Source organism: Octodon degus, unplaced genomic scaffold (assembly GCF_000260255.1).
Source record: "Octodon degus isolate 3935 unplaced genomic scaffold, OctDeg1.0 scaffold00007, whole genome shotgun sequence".
In the NCBI taxonomy this organism is placed as follows: Eukaryota; Metazoa; Chordata; class Mammalia; order Rodentia; family Octodontidae; genus Octodon; species Octodon degus.
Window position 1 is genome coordinate 19,216,454 of NW_004524583.1, and position 19,993 is coordinate 19,236,446.

A 19,993-nucleotide genomic window follows, 5' to 3' on the forward strand; every position below is an offset into this window, starting at 1 on the left:
GTGACTAATTGGACCTGCTCCTTATCAGTCAGATGACCTCTGATCTGAGTCTATAATCCAAATTGTTTCCAATTAGATACAACGTTCATTTCACTTAATTGTGTAAGCGGGCTATTTTATAAGCAGAATTTTTCCATATAGTGCATTATTTTGCATTTTAGCCGGTATGAAATAAAATATGCCTGGAGCGAGTTTATTCTTCCTATTTTTTTCCCCCACCAGCTCTCCCTTCTCTGATGGTCACTTCAGGATTGCAGCTCCAACTGGTAAGTAGAGAACTGGCCTACCTAAACATTTTACATCTCACGCGATAATTATGCCCATTTATCTCTTAGGAAGGGAAGGAAGCCCAACCCCAAGCCCGCCGAGTGATGCTCTCGGGACCCCCAGATCCAGCCCAGCCCAGGCCGGACGAGTGTGTGGGAGAACTTCGGGCTTCCCTGCGCCTCCTGGGCCAGGGGCACAACAGAAGGGCACCACAGGTTCACTTCCAAGGGCTGCAGCAGGAAGGAGCTGAACACAACAGCTAGACCCAGTCCAGGCATAACTGGATAAACTCAAACTTAATAGATCTGCACCTGAATTTCAGTAGGTGCTAAGGTTATAACTGAACCAAAGCACTACACCAAAGGGCAGAGGTCAGTGCTATTTGAAATGACAAAGACAAGGAGCAAACTGCAATCTCAGGCCTCGAGCCCACCCAGAACAAGGGCAGAGGACACTAGCTCAGCTGAAATGAATGAATTAACAGCGTTGGAAGTAAAAGAAGGGAAGGAAAAAGCTACGAGCACGACTGAAAATGTAACAGCAATATTTAAATTGTGGCCAAGAGACATTAGGCTGAAGGTGCTTCCTAGTGATGAGGCTTAAACAGCCATGTTATCCGAGGTGCCTTGTCAACAAGTTTATTTATTTTTTTAATGGTTAATTTTTTTTCTTTTTTTCTTTCTTTAGCAGAACTTGGAATCGAACTCAGGCCTTTGTGCTTGCCAGGCAAGCGCTTATTCTACTGAGCTATCTCCCCAGCCCCTTAACAAAAAGTTTGATACAGGGGGCTGAAACTCCCAACCTGTTAGATGTTAGGTTTGATCCGCTGAGATGGTGGCAGCTGCGGCGTTGAGGCAGAGAAGCAGAAATAAAGGGCAGGGGGTAGGGCTTTATTAACTCTTAAGACTTGGAGAGGAACAAGGGGCAGGGTGATGGGAAAATCCTCTCACCTGAGACAGGGAGGCTGAGCCTTTCTGGACCTTTGCGAGGAGTGAGTTTGAGGGGCAGGTTTAGTGATGCACAAGGAGCTGATTGGTGGTGACTCCCTTGTGCTCGTGGGAAAGGTAAGAGGAAGTTGTATTATCCACGGCTGGAGTGGGGAAGGAGTAAGTGGTCCTTGGGAGGATCAGCTGTTGTTCTGGGGATTCAGCTATGTTGTACCCGGGCCGGAACCTATCGCTAGATGTCTAAAATGCCAAGTCATTCTCTGAAATTGAAGAATGGGCTGGGCATGTTAGTACACGTCTGTAATCCCAGCCCCCAGGAGGCTGAGGCAGGACTGTTCTGAGTTCAAGAAGTGCCTGGACTACAAAGTAAGCTCAAGGCCAGCCTGAACTGCATAGTGAGACGCTACCTCGAACCAAAGAAAACAAAACCCACAGAAAACCCTGAAGAGCCTCCTGCCACTGCCTCAGGAACCTTGTGGAGTCAGCGCCACAGCTTCTCTCCTACACTTTTGCTGCCTGATGGAGTTTGTCCTACTAGGATATGGTGGAAAATCACCTTGTAAAACGTGATTCTAGGAATTGCAAGAGGCTGAGGGAAGTGGAGCCTGAAATGCCAGACAGTCCAATGCTGTCCTGTGGGGAAAAATCAGATTCCCCATTCTCTGACTATTCTGGATTATTTCATAAGGATTTGACCCTGGAGAGGTGAATGATACAAGCAAGGAAATTAATGTTTTTTACATATGCAAAGATCTTAAGTGAGGGAGCAGCATTAGCTGCATCCTACATTAATGAGATAGACTCTTCAAAGAAGCCACTACTTTTGAGAACTTTCTGATACAAACAAGAGAGCTCCAGAGACAGAGGCTTACAGTGATTGCGCACACACTGCACAAGTAAAATGTGTACTTAAAATAAGTGGAGAATTTATTTTTTTTGCAGAACCAGGGATTGAACTCAGATCGAGTTTGCCAGTCAGGCGTTTATCCTACTGAGCCATCTCCCCGGCCCCAAGAATTTAAACCTGTTATTATTGTAATAAAAGAACAACCTTTCTACTACAAAAAATCTAAAGAATGAATTTTACAACAATAGAGGTTAAGTGTAGGAAAAATTTATTGAAAGAAGGCTTCAGTTTAAGGCACAGAAGAAAGCCCATAAAGTTGGTTGCCACCAGCTCTGCTTATCAAGGAACAAAGCCACGAGGTGACACGGATTAAGGTGGGACAGAACTGTAATCAATGAATAAGATTACAAGTAATATAGGTAATGTTGGTCCAATGGCAAATCATAGTCGGTTGGGTAACATTGATGAAATGGTGATCAAATGGGGAAGCCAGGCAGCAAGAGCACAAGGAAGGCACAGGGCCTTCTGGGAAGGGGTGGGGTAAGGAGGTCTGGTCCTCCCCCTCAAGGTAATTGATGTCTACTTAGAGTATCAGTCACTGATGTGTCTATGGCCATACCACCCTGAAAGGGCCCGATCTCGTCTAATCACTGCTGTGCATCCCTAGGGGACATAGATGGGTGAGTAGCTCTTCCCTTTCCTGATGCCTGGCCTCCAGTGAGTGGACCTCCAGCCACAGTTGTCTTCTGCACTGACCTCGGAAAGCCCTTTTTTTTTTCGGAACCGGGGATTGAACTCAGGCATTGAACTCAGGCCCTTGAGCTTGCCAGGCAAGCACTTATTCTACTGAGCTATTTTCCCCAGCCCTATGTCTATGGTATTTCTACCTAACTTAGCTATCTATAATAGTTCTGTGCATATTCCTTTTATTGTTTTCCTGGGGAAACTGGGATTGCTCTACTTCCTCACTGTTCCTGCCAGCTTCATAAACATGAGCCAAGGTCACAGCCAGCTTCATAAACATGAGCCAAGTCAGCAGCCTGTTCTAATGCTGCGGATGGTGTTTTATTAGTAGTTGGTTTGATGATGCTCGTTTGTCGTCTCCAACTGCTCTTTTTTAGTTCAGTGGTCAGCCAACATTTGATAGGCTAGGTCTTCTAATCACATGGCCAGCCTGATTCATAAACCCAGCTTTGCTATTTGGGGAACACATGCTTTTACCTGGTAACACTTGATCTGTTTTGTCACTTGATAATGGCCTCTCAGATGGCTTTAACTTTTTTTTTTTTTGGTATCGGGAATTGAACTCACAACCTCCTGTTTGCCAGAGGGACATTTCCAAATGCATGTGTTTGTTTATAAATAACATAGTATATTTCATCATTAATTTGTAATTTTTATTTATTTATGTGTGTGTGTGTCCAGCTCAGCCCACCAGGGGGCGGGGCTGGCTGGCATGTGGTGCTGGGGGATTGAACTGCGGTCCCTGTGTTCTGTTTAGCTTAGCTTGTTCTAAGTAGGTGCTTTAGACCACTGAGCCATCTCACCAGCCCTAGTTTGTAATTTAGTTACAATATACTGTTGTTTGTTTTGGTGTCCGCGATCAAACTCTGGACCTTGTGCTTGCCAGGCAGGCATTTATGCTGCTGAGCTATATGCCTGGCCTCACAATATACAGTTCTAGTTAGCATGAGGTTCAAGGTAAATAAAGGTGGATATAAGTCAACATTTCAAATAGTGTTCTTGAGGATTTTGCTAGCTTTTAAATTTTGGGTTAAATTGTCTTTTTTTTTCGTTTTAATTGTAAAATAGGGTCTCACTATGTCACTAAGTTGCCAGGGCAGGGCTCTAGTTTTGATTCTTCTGCCCCAGTTTCCCCGAGTGTTGTGATGACAGACTCTTTCTACCCCATGAGTGTCATTTTAACTTTTTTTTTTGAGACAGGGTCTTGATAAGTGGTCAGGTTGGCCTCAAACTCACTGCGCTCCTCCTGCCTCAGCCTCCCAAGTGTTGGGATTACTGGTGTATGCCACTGATTTTTATTTAAAAATAAATTTGTCATACATGAGGTCTGCGATATGATGGTATGAGCCACTTATGACATACAGTTAAGCAAACAACCGTGGCTATCAAAGATTTGATCGTAGATGTTCATACCATTTTTGTTCTCTTGTGATTTCTTGCAGAAGATTCTTGTAGATTCACGTTTTGTGCATTTCAGTTTTTAACCCAGATAATATAATCAGTAAAATTACTTAACTCAGTAAGCTGCAGAGGGTCACAACGGGGTGGCTGGGTCAGCATTGGCTGGGTCATGATTAGACAGCATTCCCATTGGTAACCCGAGGGTATGGGTCCGCCCATTTTCCCTGAGGGTGCCTCCACACTGCTCTAGGCCAAGGGAGCATTCCCGGCTGAATCCGAGCCAGTTATTGGGCATACTGAATTAGTTGAGCTCAATGCTTTTGTTTTCAATTCTTTTTTCTTTTCTTTTTTTTTGCGGAATGGGGGATTGAACTCAGGATCTTGCGCTTGCCAGGGAAGCGCTTATTCCACTGAGCCATCTCCCCGGCCCCCTCTTTTTTTTTTTGAGACAGGGTCTCCATACCTGGTTCAGGCTGGCCTTGAACTCATTATGTAGCCCAGGATGGCCTGGAATTTATGGCTATCCTCTTGCCTCAGCCTAAATGCTGGGATAGTGCTGTTTTTAGATTAGAATTAAGCATAAGCAGATTTCTCTTCTCGCCTGCATCCCAAATGGACTGTGTGGCCCTATTCAAGAAATTATTGGCTCAGAAAACAAGTTCTATTTCCTGTGAGAAACAAAAAAACAAACAAAAAAACCCAGAACAAAAACCCTGCTCCTCTCAGTTGCTCAGCCATGTTATAGAAAATGGAATGACTTTGAAATGAATTGTCTTTATAGAAATCCGTAATTTGCAAGCAAAATCTTTTCTCTACAAAATGTGAAATGTTCTAAGCAACAGCTGTGAGCATTTCAAACGTTCGCTGCTTTTTCATGGTTTAACTGCTGCCAAGGGAAATTGGGGTTGGCTTAAACATCTTTCCTGGTTTGAATACTGTATTTGCCCTCAATCAGAAATTGAGGCAATAGGTTCCCCTTGGCTGGGATCTTGAACTTTCCTGAAGCTTGAAATACAGAAACGTAAGTTTCTTGCAGTCAGAGCCTGACTGAGGTTCTACATGCTTTTATAAGGCTTTGGGATAGAAGGCCACTGAAAACATGGGCATTAGCCACGCAGGGGACAGTCAGCTGTCAGTAGGGGGCACTTGTCTTCATCCCAATTTCTCATTTCAGTTCAAAGCAGGAAATGTTTTTATTTTTCATCCAACTGTCACGTCTGGGAGTGAGCACAGACATTTGCAACATCTAAATGCTGAACACCACACAAGAAAAACACAAGTGCATTTTCTTGTCGCGTGCGCATGCGGCATACAGCGCTTTGTTTATACTATACACTTCTATTCCCTAACTGTACCAGAAAATGTGCTTTGGGGGAAAACTAGGTTACACAATGGCACATACTGCTGGGGATATAGCTCAGCTGCACAGTGCCTGCCTGGCAAGCATAAGGTCCTGAGTTCAATTGCAGGTTAAAAAAAAAAAAATATTCGTGTATACCACAGCGCATATTGGGGCCCAGAAGATGGCTCAGTGGAATAAGCGCTTCCCCGGCAAGCGCAAGAGCTCAGTTCAATCCTCGGTTCAGAAAAAAAAAAAAAAAAAAAAAAAAAAAAGAAAAAGAACGGCGCATATTATTAACAGAAAAGGAAGAAAAGACTGGAAGGGAACCACATCAAAATGCTCAATGATTCTCCTTGGGGTTGAGAGAGCATGAATAATTTTTCCTCTTTTCTAGTACTCTGGACTGAATGTAGTAGACACCTAGGCAAGTGCTCCACCAGTGATGTTAATTTTTTCTTTATCCTTCCCCTTTCCTGAACTTTCCAAGTTCTGCACTACTGGTGATCCGACTTCTGTCGTTAGCCTTGAGCATTGCTTTTCCTTTTCTTTTCTGGCCTCTAAAAAATGTCCGTGGCGTGTTCAAGCAGACTGACAATTCCAAGAACTATTTCGTCACTTGATGCAGATGGAAAGCAAGTCCTCTCAATCAGGTGGCAGGGTTTCCACCCGCACGAGCTCCAGGAGCACCGGCCTCGCCGGAAGCGCGCAAGAGCTCCAGGGAGCTGAGCCTCAGACGACGTTCCGCGAAAAGGAGGAATGCAAGCGCCGCCCAGGCCCCGGGCAAGGCCCAGGGGTTAAATTTGGATCTCCCAAACGGCTCGGCGGAAAGCGGCTTCCAGGACCAATCTACACACGCAGAGGCGCCCTGGCGCGGGGTCCTGCTGCCTTCACCGCAGCTGGGACCAGGTCCCGGGCGGGACTCCACCGAGCGCCGAGGGGAAGCCGGGGTGCCGCCCCACCCCAGCCCTGGGAATCCTCTGGGCGAGGAGAACCGCAGGCCAAAGGCCTCCGCGCGGAGAGCTTTCTCCCGCAGACCCGCCAGTCGCACGTCTTCGGGATTAAGCTGAACCTCTCCCCAGGCCAGCGGATACTGCGGGGCCCCGCTTCAGCCTACCCGGCCTGCTGGCGGAAGCTGCGGCCGCGCCGCCCCGACTCGCGGCTGCATCCGGGTCCCTCACACTCCGGCCCAATCCTCGGCTTCCTCTCTTCCCACCCTCTTGTGGTTCCCACCCACCCCCCCGCCGCCAATCCCAGATCAGCTCTCAGTCGAACATGCTGGCACGGGAGTGAAGGCGGATGTCGGCCAATGAAGCCTTGCTTCCCGTTTGAAGTGTCCAATGGGCGGGCTTCGGGGGCGGGCACTATCAGCCAAGAGGTTCGGTTGCGCGTGTGCCATGGACTCAGCCGCCTGGTGATATTGACAATAGGAGAGAGAAAGGGGCATTGACGGGGACCCACCGCAGGCAGCGAACGGCGGCTCAGGCAGCGGCGGCTGTAGCTCCAGCGGCTCCTCCTCCTCCTCCTGACTCCTCCGCGCGCCGCCGCTGCAGATCCAGGCTTCCTCCCTCCCTTCCCCCTCCCCACGTCGCTGCCGCCGCCGCCGCCGCCGCCGCCGCCGCCGGGTCCCGGGCAACGAGCTGAGGCGCCGCCCGCCGGGAATGTGAGCTAGGAGCCACCGGCGGAGCCGCATCGGGATCGGTGCCGATTTGATGGGACGGGCCCGCGGGGGAGGATCCTGAGGCCGCCGTCGCCACCACCGCCGGAGCGCTGAGGTTTGGGTCCGGCCGTGAGGCCTACAGGCGCCGCTGCCGCCGCGGAACCGAGGGGACGCCGTACCGGACCGCCGTCGCCCCGGACTCCCCGTCGCCGTCCGGACCGCCCCCTGCTGTCCCGGCCCCGCCGCCGCTGCCGCCGCGGCCCCCTCGCCCTTCTGCCGCCCCTCGGAACCACAGATCGTCTCGGATTCTTCCTCAGAAGCTTCAAGGTAACTTCGTCCCCCCGGCACCGCGGCTCGTCCGCTTCCTTTCCTTCTCCGAGCAGCCTGCGGGGCACTGGACTTGCGAAGGCCCGGCTCGGGCGGCGAGGGGTGCGGCGGGGTGGGGTGCGCGCTCTCACTTGTCTGATCTACCTGCGGAGGTTTCTGAGGAATCTTCTTCGCTCGGTCTTCCTCTTTCCGTTTTTCCGTATTCCAGGATTTGAGGGGGTTTCTTGTCCACCTTTAGCCACCGGCGGGGGTGGGGGGAAGCGGGGGATTTAGAGTAGCGGCGATCTTTCCCGAGCTTGGGGTGTAGGTAAGTATCTGTACGCAAGCCACTTCCCAGGCCTCCACCCTGGGATTATCCAGAGCCTTAGAAATACCTGGTGCCCCCTGCTTAGAAGATAATAAAGCTCCGGGCGCCCTGGTCGGGTGAAACCTGTTTCCCCGGGCTTTGCTGCCTATGTTCAGTTCTGCAGTGGCTTAGGCTTGAGATCTTTGACATTTATTCTGGACTCAGGTGTAAGAGGAAAATGATTTTTTAAAAAAGAAAGCTACCTACAGATCCTCGCTGAAGATGGCTAATGAGGAATATAAGAGACAGAAAGTGGCTGAGGATCAGGATTTATTGTAATCTTGTGTTGTTAGGTAGGGTTAGAATGAGTTCTAGATAATTTATGTACGAGATTGTAAAATCCGCCCTCAAATTTACAACATTCAAAGGTGTTGAGTCCCATGCTGAAGCAGTCATCCTATTTTAAAGTGTTTTTACATTTTTCGTAGCGTTCATAGTTTGTAGGTCCAGTTTGTCACATTGTTACTCTTTTTAATTTTTGGTGACAGGGTCTTGCTATGTAGGTCAGGTGGCCTTGAACTCACTGTGGAACCCAGGCTGGCCTCAATCTCGCAGTGATCCTCCTGCTTCAGCCTCCCTGCTGGTGGTCTTACAGGCGTTTGCCACCTTACATGCCAAATCACTGTATTTATAAGGCCAAATTAGGTAGATCTAAAAACTTTAAATGAAAGAAAACCGAAAACTTAGAAATTCCTAACCTAAAACGTCAAACATGACATTACCCTACTTCCACCTTGAGTGTTTTTACTTTGTCAGATTCCAGGTAATTTAGAGAACTTTTTAGTTTTACACATTTGGGAAAAAAATTCCCTTAATCTTTAATATAGGAGTTAAAAAAACTTGTCTTATGTATTGTAATGACAGGTGAGTAATTGCATTTGTTTGCCCTGTATCCAATATTTCTGAGTCCACCATTAATGTTATGTGGAGCCTCAAAACCCCAGAAATGATGGCATCTTCTTACTTGATGAATGGAATTGAGCTTACTGCTTGTTACTTTGGGGAAATAACTTTCATTTCAATAATTTGAGAGGGTTTAAAATTGCAAAACACTGTTGAGTTCCATCAGTTTGATGGTTTGAAAATTGGTATTTGAACTTAAAGATCTAAAACCTCAAGGAAACTCCACTTGGTTGTCTTAAGGCTATGAAGTTACATTTTGGCTCATCCTGGTGCTTAGTTTCATCATAGTTTTGTTTATTAAGCTTTAATAATTTAAGATGGCTTCATTCAAAAAGAAAACTTCTTTGAAACGATTTTAATGGTGCCTTTTGTGTGTTCTGTTTAATCTCCCCGGTCTTCATTTGCAGTGTGGTGGTTGGTTCATTCTGGCAGATGCAGCACCTTTTATTAAGAGTCCTGCTCAGATAGGTTTAGTAATTGTAAATTCCACTTTGCTGTGATACATTGGTGTAGATTCTTACAGTACAGTAAGAGTTTCAGCTCTAAAACCCATTCATAATATTACATATTTTGGGAAAAGTGTCACCCTGGAAGTTTTCCAGTTGTAGAATAGCTCCAAAATTACTTTTAGAATCAAGATGAAAAGGATTTTATAGTTAAAATGGGTAGACAGAAAATTCAAATCTAGATGAACATCTTTGTAATGCATGATTATAAAAATGGAGTAGTATAATAATTAGGGATACAAACCTACTTACATGATAATGATATTTTTTTCCATCAAATTTACTGTTTTCCTGTTCACATAAGACTTTTTTTTTTTTTTGTGGTACCAGGGATTGAACTTAGGACCTTGCACTTGCCAGGCAGATGCCTTATGCCACTAAGCTATCTCCCTGGCCCCAAGATTCTTTAATTGATTTCTTTTACTTTGGCACATGCTTGCCTGTTCATTCATAGTACATTTGGGAGATTGAAAGTTGTATGACTAGATATAGATCCTTGCCCCTTGAGAACATGTTTCTGACACCTCTTTCTCTTCAGTAGGGATATGTCCTCAGCACCAACTACTCCTCCATCAGTGGATAAAGTAGACGGATTTTCTCGGAAGTCCGTCAGAAAAGCCAGACAGAAGAGGTCACAAAGTTCCTCACAGTTTAGGTCTCAAGGCAAGCCTATTGAGTTAACACCTCTGCCACTGCTGAAAGGTAAGGCTTCTGACCTCCTCTGTTCTTTTTCAGCCGATCTTCCAGTATCTCCACATAATTTCTTTTTGTAGACTGTCCTAACTGTTCAAGTTCTGTGTTGCAAACTGAAGGGTTGGGAGGTGTCATTGAAGTGGTGTGTGACCAGGTGTACCCCTCAGCTTTAAAAAGGTCTCAGTTTGGGCTGGGAATGTAGCTTAGTGGTGGAACACTTGAGTGGTATATGTGAAGTCCTGGGTTCAGTCCCTGGTTATAAATAATAAGGCGGGGGGGCTTGATTGAGTCCAATCGACTGAAGACAAGCAAAAAGAAACTAGAGTATTTCTCATGCTAAGTGGAAAAATATAAATGACAGAGATGTCTGGGTCTGTGTTTTTCATTTTTTTTTTTTTGTGGTACCGGGGATTGAAGTCAGGACCCTGTGCTTGCCAGGCAAGCACTTATTCTACTGAGCTATCTCCCCAGCCCTTTCATTTTTTTCTTTCATTGTTTAGTAGGGTGCACAGTTTGCAGTGAAAACTACAAATCTACTTTTCAAAGGGAAGGAGATTCAAAGAAAATGATGTTTGAAAAATGCGTCTTTAAAAATCAAGGAGGCCCCTGGGAGATGGCTCAGTGGAATAAATGCTTCCCTGGCAAGTGCAAGGGCCTGAGTTCAATCCCTGGTTCCACCATGAAAAAAGAAATAAAAATCAAGGAAACATCTGTTGTAGTTGACAATTGATGATGTAGATTCTTATTTGGAGATAGTACAAACACAAAGTATATAATGATTGTGCTTGCTTAATACATTTTTTTTCTTCAGAGTGTATTGAGAGTAAATTTTGAATGTAAGAACTATTTTTGCCTGATGGGCTATGTGGATTCTTTTTGTCCTTTTAAGTTTTCATCTACTTGCTTCATGGTTTTTTTTTTTTTTCGGTGGTGGTGGTACCAGGGATTGAACTCAGGACGTTGCGTTTGCCAGGCAAGCACTTATTTCACTGAGCTATCTCCCCTGCTCTTGCTTCATGTTTAGGAACAGGCCGTATTTGAAATGTGTCAGACAGTACCTGTTACAGTGTGGAAACAGGCTGTCCCTTGAAGATGGGTTTGGTCTCCTGAGGATGCAGCGGGGAGATGGGAGCAGCACTCAGAGCTCAGTCGCTCAGAGGAGCCGCACCACTGGGCTGCTGAGTCCATTCACGTGTATTGGCTTCTGCAGCAGTTTGCGAAGTCAGAAGATATTTTAAGAAAACTGAAATGTGCTTAGAAAAGATCCTCAAAGTTTGGCAGAGGATATTTCAAGTTTCTCTTTTTCCTATGTCACCTTTTTTTTTTTGTCCTGGCAATCCAACTTGGGACCTTATGCCTACCAGGTGGGCGCTTGTGCCACTGAGAGATCTCCCTGGTGTGAACTTTTTTTTAAAGGGAAGGAGATTCATAAATAAGATTCCAGGGTAGTGGAAATAATGATTGCTGTAAGGATGATGTGTCTAGTTGTTAGCAAAAACTCTTTCAAGAAGATTTTCACTAAAGATTTTGTTACTAAAATTGGAAACAGGACTGGGGAGATGGCTCAGTAGAATAAGCGCTTGCCTGGCAAGTACAAGGGTCTGAGTTCAATCCTCGGTTCCGCAAAAAAACCCGACCAAACAAAAAACGCCAATAAAAATGGAAACAGCATGTATGAGGCTTTGAAGAAAATGGAGAAATTCTAGGGATAAAACTAAGCACGAAGAAATACAAAGTTGGGAGACAAGATTTTTTGCAGCTTATTTAATGTGAAGTAGATCTGTAATAATTATTTGCATTATATCTAGTGAAGGACATATTCTTTTTTCTTTTTTTTGAAGGACATATTCTCGAGGAAGCCTACATTAAACTTCATTTATGGTTAGAAGAAATTTTAAAACATTAATTTATAAGCCCATGATGAACACTTAAAACCTTACTAACCACTTAGCGCAGAGGAATTGGTTATGTGGGTAGTGAAAGGTGTGCTGAGAATTTGGATGCATGTTGTCACACTTTACTGTGCCAGCTGTCTTTCATTGTGCAAATAGACATATACACACTGTACCAGTTGTAAGTTTGTGGTTCAGCTTTAGTAAGTACATTCATATTGTGCAGTCATCTTCGCCATCCATCTCCGGCAGCTTCCTGTCTTCCCAAATTGACATTCTGCCCACTTCATTTTTCTCTGTCCCCTGTCATCTGCAGTCTACCGTTTGTTTCCATGAATTTCACTGTGGCTACCATGATAAGTGGGGACAGGCGATACTTGGCCTTTTTGGGTACCTGATTTCCCTTAGCATCCTGTCCTAAGTTCATCCACATTGTAGCGTGTGTCAGAATTTCATTCTCAATGTCTGGAGAATATTTCAATATGTGTGTTTCGGGTTTTTTTTGGTGGACCCAGGGATTGAACTCACGCCCTTGTGCTTCCACTGAGCCATGTCCCCGGCCTCTTCGATATGTGTATGCACCACGGCCTAGCTACTCATATATCATGGGATGTTGGGTGCTTCCACCTTTTGGGTATTATAAATGATGCTGCTGTGAACACAGGTGTTGAAATAATCTTTCTGCTCTCTTCTCTCACTTTCTGTGGCATATGCCTAGAAGCAGAGTTGCTGGATTGTGTGTCATGTCTTGAGTGGCCGCACCGTTTCCACAGTACTTGCGCATTTCTTCCCCATTAGCAATGCCTGTGGGTTCTGATTGCTTCGTATCCTCAGTTATGCTTTGTCATTTTATGTTTTCAAGGACCATTATAATGGGTATAGAGTGGTCTTTCACTATGCATTTGATTTATATTTGCCTAACAGTGAGTGGCGTGAGCGGTTTGTGTGCATGCTGGCCATGTGCATATCATCTTTAAAGGGAAGCCTGTAGTACTAAAAGAAGTCTGCTTTCTAGGAATGTCGTTCTTGTGAATTTGTATACTTCACCAGCAGGGATGAATTAGAAAGTAACAGGCTGGGACACATCCACAAGCCCAATCCTGACAGACACAATGACCATTGCGCAGTGAGCCCACTCCGGCTGGGCGTTCTACAAAGCTCTCTAGAGGGGCCGGGGAGATGGCTTAGTGGAATAAGCGCTTCCCTAGCATATGCAAGGGTCTGAGTTCAATCCCTGGTTCCGCAAAAAAAAAAAAAAAAAAAAAAAAAAAAAGCTCTGTAGATTAGATTTCCATGTCTGTCTACAGAAGGACTTATGAATGGCAGTCAGGCATAGACACAGACTCCAGGCATGTGTACTTGTGCCATTGTTAGAGTGCGTGTAAGGAGTGTGCGAAATGGAAGACAAGTATTTTCCTTATAGTGGATCAACTTGTGTGTATGTTGCATTCTCACCAACTTTTTGAAGAAAATTACTTACGTCCTGGACGTTGAACCAGGCGTTACATAGTTAGGGAAGCTTTCTACCACTGAATCGCATCCTTGGCCCTTTGGAAGTAATTTATAGAATGGAAAGAGATATAAGAGTTTATTCTCCAGGCCTTTTTTTTTTTTTTCCCCAGACAGGGTCTCATTATGTGTTGCAGGCTAGCCTTGAACCCGCTCATGTGGCTAGCCCCGAGGCTGGCCTCAGATTGACAGCACTCCTGCTTCCGCCTCCTAAGTGTTGGCATTACAGCCGTTTGCTACCATGCCTGGTTGTAGTAGGCCCTTGGTTTGGTTTGGCTACTACTGGCTGAGGAAAAACCAGCATAAACATAAACATAGAAAGTACCAGGCTGGGACACATCCACAAGCCTGTTCATTCCAAAGGAGAGATGCTGATTTAGTTTATTATAGTATTTCTCTCTTTTATTTATTTTTTTAAGGCAGGGTCTTGCTGTGTAGCTTAGGCTGGCTGTGAATTCACTGTTTAGGCCAGGTTGGTCTTGATCTTGTGGCCATCTTCCTGCCTCAGCCTCCTAAGTGGTAAGATTATAGGTGTGCCTCCATGCTCCCCTTTGTAGTATTTCTCTAAATTTGAAGATTTAAATTTATTTGAAGTACAATATAAATTGTAATTTGATTTTAAAGACTACAGTAAGTTGGGGATGGTGTAGCACACCTATAATCCTAATAGTTGGGAGACTGAGGCAGGAGGATCATGAGTTTGAGTCCAGCCTAGGTACACAGTGAGTTTAAGGGCAGTAAAGGAAAATAAAAAAAAGGCCAGTAAAAGCCATCCTGTACTACATAGGAAGATCCTATCTCAAGTAAACAAACAAATGGTAAAAGACATGACCTGAAGCTCTTTAATTTTAAAAGTTTGAATATAGAAATTATAATTTTTAAATGTGTGATGTTTGAAATCTCAGAAATTAGATATTCCTCACTTGGCTTGTGTGCATTTTATTTTTTTGGCAGAACCGAGGATCGAACTCAGGCCCTCTGCTTGCCAAAGAAGCACTTATTCTACTGAGCCATCTCCCTGGCTTGTGTGCATTTTAATGTTTTTTTTTTTTTTTTTGTGGAACCGAGGATTGAACTCAGACCCTTGCACTTGCCGAGGAACGCTTATTCCACTGAGCCATCTCCCCAGTCCCTCATTTTAATGTTTTATTGTATGCATTGTAATATTTGGCAGACTTATAAATGAACCTAGGTTAATTCTTAGCTGTTAAAAGTATCTTTACTGGCAGAACTATAGCATACACTTCTGATTTTAGCCAGAAGGTCAAGGAATCATTGTAACATATAATGAAGGGAAAGTTTCTGTTCTGCCCTTTTCCTGACGGTTGGGTTTTGAACCTTGTATGGTTGGTGTTATTTTCTGTGGAGAGCAGCGCCACCAGCACATAGTTCTGTATAAATACAAAGTGAGTCTTCTGGCTTTTCTTCAGCTAAATTGCAATATCAACTTTGTGAATGTGGACACTAAGTTCTCTCCATTTTTGTGTACTGCTGAAAGTAGTTTTGGAAAGTCCTAAAATTTTTGAACAGGAAGGACTCATCCATTTTGCTAATAAAGAAAATCCTGTAAATGTTTAGTGCCGTATGTGCTGGCTAAAAAAGTAAAGGCTTGAGTGTATTCTTTGTACCTCCACAACATGGCATGTTTTCTAGGTAAGTCACTGAATAATAGCATTCAGCCTCAAACCCTAGGCGCATGTGCGCGCAAACACATACGTGCACACACATACACATGTACACACGTGCACGCGCACATTTAATACACATACATGTACACATTTCTATTAATAAGTAATAATAGTACATGGGTAGATCATGTTTGTCTCTCAATCCATTCTTCCATACTTTATTTCCTTCTATCTGTCTTGTTTTGTTTTTTTGAGAATCGGTTTCACTATGTGGTTCAGGCTGACCTTGAACTGACTCTAGCCAGGCTGGCCTCAAACTCAAAGGGATCTTCCTGCCTTAGCCTTCCAAGTACTGGTATTACAGGCGTGTGACACCTTGCCCTGCTTCCTTTGTCTTTAATTTATTCTGTATGTGTAGATTTGAGTGAAACAGTTTTACAGGGAAAGTGACATTAGTCCTTCCTGCCTGGCCAGGTATCTTTCTCAGGCATGTTGCAGTCAGTTTAGACACTCGGTGTAAGGCAGTGCAGTAGCTGTGTAAGGAGCTCTGCTAGCGCTGTTGACTCTCCGCTGATGAAACACTTTATGTTTGCTGGATTCTGTGGATCAAACCCAGGGTCTCACACATGCTAAGCAGGACTGTACCACTCTGCACCCTGGCCCCCAAGTCACTTAAGTTCTTTTGGGCTTAAGATTCAACTTACATTTTTATTTTTTAGTATGTGAGTTTCTAAGAACTTCAAGAAGTACCATTTAATACTAGCTTTTGTGCCTTCTAATGATTAGCTTTTTGTCTGTTGTCTGTATTTGCTTCCTATAGTGTAAAGCAGAAATGTACATTGTAATTCCTTTTTTTATTTTTTATTTTTTTTGGCAGAACGGAGGATTGAACTCAGGCCCTTGCACTTGCCAGGGAAGCGCTTATTCCACTGAGTCATCTCCCCGGCCCCTGTAATTCCTTTTTTTGAACTATGCTAACATGCTAAAATGCCTGTATGATAAAAAGTCTCTTAGAGAGTAATGTCCTTTATTTCTGTTTACTGGCCTTAGGTGCGGTAACGTAGTGTCAGAGGGGAAGTTGTGCAGCTTCGTTGGCGTGAAAGTCTTAGCTCACCATGGCTTGTGTGTTTTGGGCAAGCAGGTTGACCCCGAGCACCTTAGTTGTCTGTACAATGATGACGACATAAAATCAGTAGGTGAAGCAGTGTCACATTTACTAGGTACTAGTGATTTTTTTTTTTTTTTTTTTTGGTGGAACCGGGGATTGAACTCAAGCCTTTGCGCTTTCCAGGCAAGCGCTTATTCTACTGAGCCATCTCCCCGGCCCCTGTACTAGTGATTTTTATGTAGCTGGAATTTTGGGAATTAGAATAGGAATGGTATGGAATTATTTCATTTTCCTAGCAGAAAGTTGAAATTGGAAATTTCTCTGAAAATTACGAAGCAGGAACATAATTTTGCAGCCACAAACCCCTTTTCAGCTGAAAAGTTGAAAAGTCTAAGTTTGTAAATATTTTATGCTTAATAGTGATTCTTCACATCTGGAAATTTTCACTTTTTTCTTTTTTTTTTTGGGCGGAATCGGGGATTGAACTCAGGCCCTTGCGCTTGCCAGGGAAGCACTGATTCTTTTGAGCCATCTCCCTGGCCCTGGAAATTTTCACCTTTACACTGGTACATTGTTATATTATTTAGTGTAATGCTTTTTTTACTTAGGTTTTCATAAAAAATACATGATCAAATTTCAAAAAGCTTAGCAGGGAAAATCTCCCTCTGGACTTGGTTTTCCTAGTTCCCTTTCCCAGGAGCAGCCAGTCATACTTTAACCCTTGATTGAATTTGACATGCATGTATGTCTTTTTTCAAGTGGGAGATTCAGTAGCATTTTTCAGATTCTCAAAAGGGTATTTGAGGAGCTGGGGAGGTAACTCAGCTTCTTCAGTGCTGCCTGACAAGTGTAGGGTCCTGAGTTCAATCTCTGGCACCACACACACACACACACACACACACACACACACACAGAGAAAGATACTCAACTCAAAAGAGGTAGAAAACTATTAATCTATTTATATCTTGGATGAATGGTATGTATTTCTTAGGCATATAAATTGGAGGTGTATGTTTTTAAAAAATAACCATAAGCTTTGCTTTTGAATTGGAATAATATCTGTAATTTTTTTGGGGGGGGGCGGAACGGGGATTCAACTCAGACCCTTGTGTTTGCCAGGCAAATGCTTGTTCTAGTGAGCCATCTCACCAGCTCTAATATCTGTAAGTTGTGTTAGAGTTTTGCACCATTTAAGAGACTATGGCAGTTTTTTTCTTTTACAGAAGGAATTATAGGTACTTGCACAAAACCAATCAACAAGCTACATTATTTTTTTGTTTGAAAGTTTACATTCAGTTGTAGTGAAGACATGTTTTACTCTTTTGGCTGGGAGTATTTTTTTTTTTTTTTTATTTTTTTTTTTTTTAATTTTTTTAATTTTTTTTTTTTTTATATCCCAATAGTTTATTTCTTCTGTACCATAGATGAAATTCTCATATAGATTTATTATTGTCAGAAGAAATTGAAAAGTGCTCTTATTTGTGTATCAACCAAGAGTAGAGTAGAAGCTTGCATTTATATCCAATCTGTTGGTGGTTGATAATCACAGGTTGAATATCCTGTAATTGAAATGCTTGGAAGGGCCAGGGAGATAGCTCAGTAGAATAAGAGCTTGCCTGGCAAGTGCAAGGTCCTGAGTTCAATCCCCAGTCCCACAAAAGGAAAAAAAAAAATCTTACAGTTTGAAATGCTTGGGACCAGGCCTTCAGGGGCCGCACTGTAGAATAAGCGCCAGGCCTTCAGATTTTAGATTTGGAGTATTTGCATCTTCAGTTGTCCCTTGAAAACCATGGAGGCTGGAGGCACTGATTCTGTAGTTGAGACTCCGTCTCCACATGTAGCAAGGTGGAACCTTTGCCCACAGTGCCCAAGTGTGTTACGTGGCCTGTCTTCAGAAGTGTTTGCTTGTTCTCTGTATCCTCTCACTGCTTGGGGCATGCCACGGAGGACCCTATAATGAAGATAGAGCCTGGAATGGTTGCTGTGTGTTGCATTGTTTACTGTCTTGAACTGGACCTCATCAGGGCCTGTAACTTCCTCTTTCTGCGTCTCTCCCCTGTAGTAATGTGGAGCTCCACAGTGGGCTAATCTCTTAGGCTCACTGGTGTGTCCTGGGTGGTTATTCTGTAAGGCTTTCTAGGGTACAGTATGTCTGTCCTGGTGTCATTTCTGCTGGTCAAAATATCGCTATTTTTTATACTCAGCCATCTTCCTCTTCCTAAATTTTCCTTGTGATGACTTTCTTGTCCCTGCCAGTAAGGGCCACCAACTTGAGGTCTCCTGTTCTTTGAGCTGCTGTCCATGGTGCCAGGGCCCCTCTGTTCTAGGACCTGTAGAAAACTCATATACTGTTGATGTGAAATTTTACAGACAACAATCAATGAACACATACTGTATTTTATTACGTGGATTCTATGCAGTGAAAAATACATGAGTGTCACAAGAGGTCAGTTTTTGTCGCATGTTGCAATTCATCAGCCATGCGCATGATCTGCTCATATAGAGGTTCACATGGCTCTGTGTGGACACTAAACTCTGAGGTTACTGCAGGAGCCATAGGAGGGGCTGTGAGGTTATTACAGTGGTACAGGATGTACTGCAGTTCATAGCAGGTAGGCATTTATGCTTTCATTCTGTGGTGGTTTTCATTTCTGTCAACTGAGTGGTGCCATGGCTGGTCGATGTTTGGGAGGGTAAGGTTTAATAAATGTTAACTTTTTATGAGATGTGTATATCTTGTGGTAGCAAATGATAAAACAGACTATTGTATTTTATTATATATTGTATGCATTCATGTCATGCCTTTCTCTTTGATTTGTTCCATGTTTTAGGCTATGAGTTTCATCTGTGTGCGTTTTCCAGTTAGCAACCCCTCCATCCTGCCTCATCTCTGTATAAGTGGACCTGCATGGTTTAAGTCTGGGCTGTTCAGGGCTGCCTGTACACAATGAGATGAGATGCCCCAGGGGATGGGACCCAAGTCTAAACAGGAATTTCATTTATGTTTTGTATTTACCTTATACACATAGCTGAAAGTTAATCTTGTAAGTACTTTTGGTACATATGCATTTTAACTGCAGCTTGTCACAAGAGGTATGTGTGGCATTTTCCAACTTGGGCATTGTGGCTTTTCAGATTTAGTAGCATTTTTACTTTCAGGATTGTTGGGGACCACAAATTCACAATGGCTAGTTTTATGTATTTCCCTAAGGGATGAAGGGAGGCTTGAGATTATTGGTATTGCTCTTTTGAGCTTTCCCATGATCTCAGGAAGGGTGGGCTGTCCTCTCCCACCTGCTAAGACTCAGGCTAAAGACCCTACAGGGCCAGGTCTTCTGAGCATATGACTGCCTCCCAACGAATGCTCACCCCAGATCTTTGCTGCCCTGCTGTTTAGGCATTTGCTGCTGCTTCCACTTCCGCCATGTGCCAGGACAGGTGGCAGGAGCTGGAGCCACTGCAGGGGGCTCCAGGATTTCAGATGAGGGATGCTGTACTTCTTTTTAACCTAAGGTTCATGGATTTCTGGTTGGGACAGAATGGATGGTTCTCAGAATTTCCTAAAATTATATGTAGTTTTTCCCTGGGCATTTTTATTTTGGAGGAGAGAATAAATACAGTGCTTTCTTCAGTTCTCAAAGGTTTAGTTCTTTCTTGCTTTCTTTCTATAGTTAAGAAGTTTCGGCTTATTAGATTAAAAGATGGTGAATCACTGTTACATTGTAGAGTATTATGTTAGCTTGTGTTTGAATGTATGCATGGATCCTTCCCATAGAAAAGCAATTACTGGTAGGATGTAATGTGGGCATGTAAATACTGAAGCATCTGCTGACTGTTCTCATGGGGGAGGGGGTCCTTTTTTTCTGCTTAGAATTT

General features: G+C 43.9%; 1 protein-coding gene and 1 pseudogene across 2 annotated transcripts in view; both read left to right on the forward strand.

The window, feature by feature from the left end:
- Positions 1-1,755: 1,755 nt before the first annotated feature.
- Positions 1,756-2,114, forward strand: LOC101571518 (annotated as a pseudogene).
- A 4,818-nt stretch (positions 2,115-6,932) lies between these two features.
- Positions 6,933-19,993, forward strand: part of Ppp2r5e (protein phosphatase 2 regulatory subunit B'epsilon) — a 180,729-nt gene continuing 167,668 nt past the window's right edge. The window contains exons 1-2 of one of the 2 annotated variants that reach the window (XM_004624797.3): positions 6,933-7,532; positions 9,826-9,989. In XM_004624797.3, the coding sequence (XP_004624854.1) occupies positions 9,833-9,989 (157 nt within the window). In that variant the 5' untranslated portion in view covers positions 6,933-7,532; positions 9,826-9,832. The remainder of the gene's footprint in view (positions 7,533-9,825; positions 9,990-19,993) is intronic. The other variant, XM_004624798.3, reaches the window with a different exon arrangement.